The sequence below is a fragment of the Acipenser ruthenus genome, chromosome 18 (genome assembly GCF_902713425.1).
Source record: "Acipenser ruthenus chromosome 18, fAciRut3.2 maternal haplotype, whole genome shotgun sequence".
Lineage (NCBI taxonomy): Eukaryota > Metazoa > Chordata > Actinopteri > Acipenseriformes > Acipenseridae > Acipenser > Acipenser ruthenus.
The window spans coordinates 19,645,681-19,654,687 of record NC_081206.1 but is presented as its reverse complement, the minus strand read 5'-3'; the positions used below and the strand labels follow the sequence as shown (position 1 = coordinate 19,654,687).

The window sequence follows — 9,007 nt, the reverse complement described above, 5'->3', positions numbered from 1 at the left end:
ATGCATCAATAACGCTTTTGCAGTCCCTGGAGGCCCTCTAGTGGCGGTGAGACATTACTGCTATATTGGTATATTACGCATCCCAGTGTTCAGTAGGCTATTTCATGTACACACGATGCCTTAATGTTTTAGGAGCAACAAAGCAGGAGCCATGTGGAGTAGTTGCTTGAGTAGATGAGCCTGTGTTTTTCTGGTACTACTGTACATTTTGTATATCTAGTTTTTTTATATATATATATATATGTTTAATTGTAAAGAAAAAAATAGAACCGGTGTATTGTTATTTTCAGGTACGTGATAAAAAGTGGTACGCAGCGCATGTCTAAAAAACTTCCGCTAAGAAAGCAGGGAAGCGCCTATTCAAATCTGGTATGTTATGCTGTTTTCAGTCTTTTACATCTTTTTTTTTTAATTGAATTTATCATATTTTTTCACCATTAAGAAAACAGTATGCAAATATTTATCATATGCAATACATTGGGCCTTGTACATTTTTTAATTTGTGCAATTTTGCAGTGGACTTCTCATTTTGTCTTGTTTGTCGTGAATTATTTTTTCTTTTTAGATAAATTGATTGTCTGTTTCCAGTTTAAGTTTACAAAAAAAAATAATGTATAATTAATGGTAAATTTACCTCTTTTTGACAATAGGAAAACACCCATCAGATCGCAATTGATTGCACCTGTACCAAAATAAGACAGCGTACCACTTTTAACATGACCACGTACCACTCTCTGACATTACATGGGTCATGTTTTGGTATGTGTACCACATTCTGACGATGTACCACTTTCTAACACTAGATCAGGTCTAAAGTATTTATGGGTACACTGCACCTTTAAATTTAGATTAAACCCAAAATGTATCCAAAATTTTGAATTGATACAATCTGGAAGAGCTGTAATCTGTAGAATGGATCTAGAAAACTACTTTTAGGCCTAATAGCACTTTTTTTTTCGAATTGTATTCAGATAAACTTTTGAGGAAGTTGCATTTCTGTATGTCTCTCTAAATCCACTTCTGTGTGTTACAAAACACACATTTGTTTTTATTTTTGTTTCACATGTCATGAACACCACCATTTTAAAATTACACAATTACTGTAAAAGCAGTAAAAAGTAGTTTTGCAAGACTTCTACACAGTAACCTATATATAAAATAAAACATTTTTGCTCGACCCCTTACATCAATGATTTGCATCAATTGTTTACGTCTATTGCTTTTCGTTGTGGGAAAGCCCTTATAACAAGCCTTTTAAGGCTGATAATGGGTTTAAAAAACAATTCAAAAAGTTGTCTTTAATAGAAAGTACAGAAACTAACAAGTTTAGCAAGAAATACTGGCACTATGCCTTAGTTTAATCTGGTTATGAGATTGAGACTAATATGATTATTATCATTATCGGCAGTGTGGAGTAGTGGTTAGGGCTCTGGACTCTTGACCGGAGGGTTGGGGGTTGGGGGTTGGGGGTTGGGGGTTGGTGGGGGACACTGCTACTGTACCCTTGAGCAAGGTACTTTACCTAGATTGCTCCAGTAAAAACCCAACTGTATAAATGGATAATTGTATGTAAAAATAATGTGTAAAAAAATAATGTAATTGTATGTAAAAATAGTGTGATATCTTGTAACAATTGTAAGTTGCCCTGGATAAGGACGTCTGCTAAGAAATAAATAATAATAATAATAAGTATCACCTTCTGTACGAGCTTCCCTACTGACAACTGCATTGTGATGGGCTGGTTGAGTTAATGGCTGCTGCTAACGAAATGCAATCAGTCTGATGTTCTTTTTTCATTGCAGTGAAACTCGCATACAATAATCAAATTAGTCTCTCTCTCTTACTTTTGTCTCACATTGATGATGATGCAAAAAGCCCTTGTAGAGAACTAACTTAAAGCATGTTTTAATGGTTTTAGGAGAAATAAATATTGATATGAATGAACCATGCTCAGCGTTTTACAAATATGTTTCAGGATGTCATGAAAAACGAAAACAAGACAAGAATTAAAAAAAACAAATAACATTTATGAGATAATTTTTTAATTTTGTACACCCTATTTAGTCTTCCGTTTAATTAAGTTTTTTTAGTTTTAATACACAAAACCTTTTTAAGGTTACAGTCTATTCCATTTTATTCAATTTTCTGTCTCTTTAAGAGCCCGTTGTGGCATGGTTCTCCCTCACATGGAGAAATCAAAATGGTCATTTTTGCTAACTGTAGACATGTTATGACCAAGTGGAGCAGCTCTTCTTATGTATGCACACAGCACCTACCCTGCAACCATTTGCACCATCAACAACAAATGGAGGAAACACCTCCACTGAATTTGGTCCACTTGAGCTAGAATAAGAGGAAAGCAGATTATCTAAAATCTCAACCTTGGTTATGACTACTGTTGCAATTCTCTAATCATTTCATGGTGGCTATTGCATTACAGTATGCATTGATCCCTGGTGACCTCAGAGGGGAAATTTAACATGCAGCTGCAGTAAAGCTTACGAAGGTTAAGACTCTTGTCATTTCTAATTTTGTCACTCCAATATTTTCCTTTTCAATTCAGAAGAGTCTATTAATAAACAAACAGCTTCACAGACACTGGAACCAACAGAGCAGCTTCAAGAATAGACACACCAAACTGAAGAGCTGCATTATGAGACACACAATGGGAAGCAACAACAAAAAAAAAGATGCATTGGCAAAAGAATCAACACATACCATCTAAGAAAAGGTCCCGGAATTGGGTTTAATCTACGAGAACAGTATCGATACTTTCTTGAGAAACCTCAGAGTCTAAAGAATAGCAAGAACTGAGGTTGTCTTGAGTGTCCCTAGTGGTTTCTTCTACTGTATATTCAGCCTGGTTTTCACAGTACTGATGGGATGTTTGAATCAGCTGACTGCAAACTCTGTTGTACCTGTGACAGCGGGAATGTTTACCGGTATGGGTGTACATGTGTTCCTGCAATTGGCTCTTTTGCGCAAACCTAAGGCTGCAGATCACACAAGCAATCTTTCGTTTACGGGAGTATGCACTGCTGTTTTTTAGTTCTGCTGCCAGTTCCTCTGAAGATAATGCCAGGGACTGACTGTGGCACATTGCCTCCTCTATGCTGCCAGCGTCTGCCTGCTCAAGCAGAAGAGGGTTCTTGCTGGTGAGGTAACTCTGTAGTGGACGATCTTCCAGACTGTCAAAGTCTTCACTGATTTTCTGCACCACCCCCAGGTTGTTATTTTCCAAAACGGCTCCCGGCACATCCAAAGGAAGTGAGCCGGTCGCGTGCGTGTGAAGGTGTTCCCACAGGCTGCTACGGGAACTGCATCGCTCTCCACAATAGTGACAAAACAACGATTTTAGGCCGCCTTTAAAGTCACTGGGGCTTTGATTTTCCTGGCTATGGGGAGAACTGGTTTGGGGCTCATTGGCCAACTCAGGCTCCACCTTTTCCTGCTTTATTGTCACAAAGATGTTGGAGACTTCCGTCTCCTCTCTGGAGGTTGCAGAAGCAACGTGGTGGACGTTAGACAGCTGCAAGTCTGAAGAGGCTCCCTCCAACCCAACAGCGAGGGGCAGCTGGATCTGTGAGTGATCATCTGGAGTGCTAGCTCTCTCTACCTCCAAGCCCATCGACTGACTGTCCTTCAGCCCCAGGGTTTCTTTGGCTGTCATCTGCGATGATATCTGGATCCCGTAGAGGTTTGACATTTTTACTGCATCCAAAGCAGCCTCCTGGTTTGCTGTGCTTACGTTACGGTAAAGCTGAAAGGCGTGAAGGAATTGAATCCCTTCCTGTAAGCGGCTCTGGTCGACTTGCTGCTTTGGGCCGATTCCAGTGTACATGATGTGGAGCAGGTAACTGAATACATCTGGCTGGATATCGGTAGGTTGTATTTTAATGCATTCGCTGTGATAAGAACAAAAGGGAAGAAATTGGAACAAAGAAAGCAGAACTTTTTGAAACCATCAACCCCCTGTCTTTCTTTTGAATGACAGGCACACCAGAATTCTCTTTTTAGACACAATGTGTAGCTCCAGTAACTGTTTTCTTAGCCTCCTCATACCAATTGTGTCAACTGGATCATGCTATAGCTCATACAGACTTGGTGTTCTAGGAAACAGCAAGTGGATTACTCTGCACGTACAACTGTGTCTGGGAAACATGTCATTCAACTTGCTTTCCATCATCTCCAACCACTTTCCAATTACCAACAGGCTGCTTCCTGTATTGATTAACCATGGTTATCTTCTTACTCCGCCAGGAACACAGTGATGAGGGAATTCATGTCAGCAGCCTTACAATTGATACAGACTTCAAATAGAAAGGTATGTGATCTATAAGCTTAATTACCTATGATTTACCCTTATAAAAGCTTAACATCATATTCTTGCATTGTAATTTTGCAGTTTTACAATGTTTTTCCCATGGCAAACTATGCTACCATAGTTTGCAATATTTTTTATATACTTTACCATACCTCTCTGGGCTTTGCAATGCTTAACTATGGTTTTACTATGCTTTATCACACTGCTATTTTTTTTACTATGGCAAACTCCAGACAAAATGTGGTACATTCTAACTGGGTGTGGTACTGTGGGGTGGCTTCTTCCTAGACCAGTTTTACCAGTATATGTATTACTTCTTTAATTTAAAGAAAGCTACATAGGCAGACTGCCAGAAATAAGAGTCACTTTACTTTTGTGGGATTTTAATTAACAGGCACTGCCTTTCAAAAATAGTAGTAAATTGCAGACTACAAAAGCTTTATAAAATGTGTTTCACCCAGTATAAAATACTGAAAGTATTTATGCAGTTAGTTATATCTGTCCAAAACCCTTTCAAGTGAACAAGAATGGTCAAGTTAGCATAAAGGTTTTAGCCAGATACAGATTCAATAAAAGCACTCATTTTATATACAAATAAGGGTCAGCCCAGTACAGATGTAATGTAAAAGTGGCAGATTTAACAAGACTGGCCCCCATGTTATTGTAGTAGGAACTACAGTAGTAGCAACAAGAATAAAAATGTGGAGGACAAGTTTTCCCTAATTGTGTCTTGTTTAACCTAAAGTCATTGTAGCTAACAAAATAGTTCGATGAAATGTCTCAACCATACACATCCGTTTATTTTGTAGGTCTCAACTCTGTAGTTTTGAAAGAAACATGTGCTATAGCAAACATGTTTTTTTCATTTTAAAATGTTATATCTGGTTCTACACTAGGTTAAATAAATCTCTGTTTACAAGCCATGCTTTTAAACTGTCTTGCGCTTCCTTGGTCAGTGCACCTGGAGAGTGAAGCTGCTTCCCTTATTTACTGACATGCTATCAACCAGAAAACTGAAAGTTTGAGTAGTACCATATTATCATGTTTTAAAATGAAAATAGGTGTTTCTTTCAAAACTGCACATCTGTACAAAATGGCTGACTTATGGAATTACTGTGTTACCTAGTTACTTTAAAATGACACTCACTTATCTATTGTCACCTCACAGCAAACCACAGCAACTCATTTCACTGCTTCCAATAGCTTTGACCCTAGAGGGATTAACTGAAACCAGACTGTCCCTCTGGGGTTTCAATGGCATGTCAAAAAGTCTTTCTTTATTTCAAACTGCTCCACATAATTCTGAAGTTAAATTTCTTACCTCGTCTGATGAATAAATATCATCTTAAAGTAGCTGGAGAAAGCAGCGAGCACAGCGCGGTGTGCCTTGAAGTAAACGTTGCCTATCGCCACTGTGCAGTCACACAGGAAGCCAAACTCTCGCTGAATGTTCAGCTGCTGCAAAAGAGCCAGACTGTGATTGGACACATCCATGTTGCCAGGGTGACCTGCAGTAAAAATATACATTGAACTAGAAACTATAGGTATCGAACAAATACCCTGTGAAGTACAGAAGTAAAATGAATGTTTATTTTGTTTTAAATAAAAAGAATAAGTAAAATGTACGTAAATACAACAATAAATACTGCTTTTTTAATGACTATTTTATTGACAGCCGAAAAGATTTAACCTTCATACACAAACTCATATTCTCAAGAACGTGAGCTGATGAATGCCCAGTCCAAGTTTCATCACAATTGGATGATGGTTGTCGAAATACATCCAGTTAACCTTGATACATACAGATGAGCAGAATTATCCACTATAGCTGCGCAAGGAATAATAAAATACAGCAGCTACCAGTTCACATTTGAAACAGAATTTCCAAAACTATAAATAACCCTTTTCAGTTTTATATGCTTTAATTGCTCATGTTTCTGGTGCTTTTGTGCAGCTTTTCAGAGATGTGAAGCGCTGAGCTAAAGGAACTGACCATTAAAGTTACAGTACCACCATTTTTAGGGTGTTATAATATGTATCAAAAAATAAAACTGTGTGTCATTCACTCTATAGGATGTGATCACTTCATTAGGAAATACATTTGGTGTATTATTAGTGTTAACTGCTCATGTGTTTAATACAGCTTAGAGGTGTTAGTCAGGTGTTTCACATACTACAATGACCCCTACTGAAGAATAGATTTCAAAAGTACAAAGTAGGATCACCACTGTAGTAGTTTTTAAAGTACAGAATCCCGTTACCTGGAGGATAGCATACAGGCAAAAAGGGTTAACAACAGGAGACATGTGGTATATGAACATGATACTGAAGTTCAAAAACAGTCACATTTCTCTGTAGTTTTGGAGTCACAAATATATAGTGATGCAATCTCTTGAAATGTTTATTAAAACGCAATAGACTGTGATGATCTTAATAGGGGCATTACTTTTAATAGCAACTAAGTTACTCAAAGTAAAGTCACCGAAATACTGACAACAACTCTCAGGTCACTCAGTTCCATAAACTAAACACCAGTAGTCCTTCTAAAAAGTGGTTTGTCGCGCAGGCCTAAACAACTTCCACTAAGAAAGCAGGGAAACAGCCATTCAAATCTGGTACGTTATGCTGTTTTCAGTCTTTTACGTACCTTTGTACCTCTTTTTGACAACAGCAAAACACCCATCAGATAGCAATTGATTGCACATGTACCAAAATTTGAGAGTGTTCCGCTTTCTGGCATTACACAGGTCGTGTTTGGGGCACCTACCACATTCTGACGATGCACTACTTTCTAACACTACACCGGTAAGCAATTGTTTTGTGCACTGCATTGCCCGTTGTGATTGGCGTCATTTACAACACAACATGCAATAGCATAATAATATATCTGCTATTTTAGAAATACTATTTTAAAAAGCATTACAAACACCTGCTGACCAAATAAATAAATACCAAGAGAACGTTGCTGTTGCTACTAGTAACCGACAGACCATGAGGTTTTTAGCATAACACAGACCCATACTGAATCAAATTATCATAGTATATATTAACAATTGTATAAATAATTGGACAGATTTATCAGTTGTTAAGAATATAGACATATGACAACAGTGTGTATTGGTTGCTTTAACACGCAACCCGCAGTACCTATCCCTTTTTTTCGTAGTTGTTATTTAGGAAACGTTATTTGTATAATTCCTTTTTTGCAATGCAACTAGCCTAACTAATTTCAAAGCAACACATCCATTTTACGGCTGCATCCAGACCAGAGCTCTTACTAAAAGAAAAAAAAAAGCCAAATATTGCCCTTGAACTTCAACCATGTAGTCTAAACCTGTATGCATGCAATCTAATTTAGCAGTTAACGCCATCACAGCAATTAATGTTGTAAATGTGTAAACTGTTTCTTACCCCCTATACGCTAAAGCTTGGGGTTGATTTGTATTTGTTGCTGTGCAGACGTTCTCGTTCTGTCTCGCGGTGTTTCTTTCCAGTGAGCTTTTGTTTTGTTATCACGTGCTTGTACAGGCGTTATGATGATACAGTATTACATTTTGCTTTGCATCCAATATATAGAATGTTTTAAAATACAGCTACGGATTATCAATAAATAACGACAATAAGTTACAATTGTATCTAAAATAACGAATACGTTATTTTCAAACAAGCTTGAAGATTGCTGAATCTCAAACAATTTTGTATTACTGTAGCTTGGTAACAGCATTATATCGGTACCGTTAGCGGTAAGGTTATACTTTAACTTCACGCAAAGCCTATGGGTTGTCATCGCATATAAACATGCAACACATATTGCCCCAGCATAGTATCTGGAGTTAAGCGTATGCAGCCACGCTAAAATAGTTAACAGCCGTTTCCTTCCACATAGTGAAATGACCCAGCCACAACTAATTTTATTATTCAAATTATTCTTGAATAAATTACAGAAACACACCTATTTCCTTTTTTATCAAAACCAATTTTATTTTTGTTTCCCCTAAAGTTTAATAATCTTCATAATTTTGCATCTTTAATATTTTTTTTTCAGCTTCATTTTTTCATGTGACATAAATTATATACCATTACATAAAATACCCTGCTGTTATATAAAACTTAATTTCAAACTTTATTTCTAGTAGTGGTTAGGGCTCTGGACTCTTGACTGGAGGGTCGTGGGTTCAGTCCCAGCTGGGGGACACTGCTGCTGTACCCTTGAGCAAGGTACTTTACCTAGATTGCTCCAGTAAAAACCCAACTGTATAAATGGGTAATTGTATGTAAAAATAATGTGATATCTTGTAACAGTTGTAAGTCGCCCTGGATAAGGGCGTCGGCTAAGAAATAAATAAATAATAATAATAATAAATAACTACCCTCTTTGAGCTAATATATATATATATATATATATATATATATATATATATATATATATATATATAATGTTACTCTTAAATTTAGCAGATTAAACTGACAATGAAATATCACACCATTCACTTTCAGGTTCGCTGTCTAGTTCCAGCTTGGTTTAGCAGTGACTGAAGGTGTGAAATTACTCCTGTCTGTCAGTCAAAGCTCATACTGTGTGTGCACTGCAAAGATACTATTAAAGCTACCGTGTATAGTTTGAAAAATAGTTGTGCCTAGTTTTTTCTTATTGGAAGACAATTGTTGCCTTATATTTGTAGC

General features: G+C 37.1%; 1 protein-coding gene across 2 annotated transcripts; it reads right to left on the bottom strand.

The window, feature by feature from the left end:
* Nucleotides 1–232: 232 nt before the first annotated feature.
* On the bottom strand, nt 233–7,837 carry LOC117422213 (zinc finger and BTB domain-containing protein 25-like). 2 transcript variants are annotated; one of them, XM_034036943.3, is made up of 3 exons: nt 7,736–7,837; nt 5,646–5,832; nt 233–3,905 (listed from the first exon to the last, which is right to left on the bottom strand). In XM_034036943.3, exons 2-3 carry the CDS (start codon nt 5,816–5,818, stop codon nt 2,747–2,749), a joined length of 1,332 nt encoding a protein of 443 aa, XP_033892834.3. In that variant the 5' UTR covers nt 5,819–5,832; nt 7,736–7,837; the 3' UTR covers nt 233–2,746. The 2 variants fall into 2 exon arrangements, with proteins under 2 accessions (XP_033892834.3, XP_058847430.1); XM_058991447.1 differs by lacking the exon at nt 7,736–7,837 and adding an exon at nt 6,972–7,723.
* Nucleotides 7,838–9,007: the final 1,170 nt, after the last annotated feature.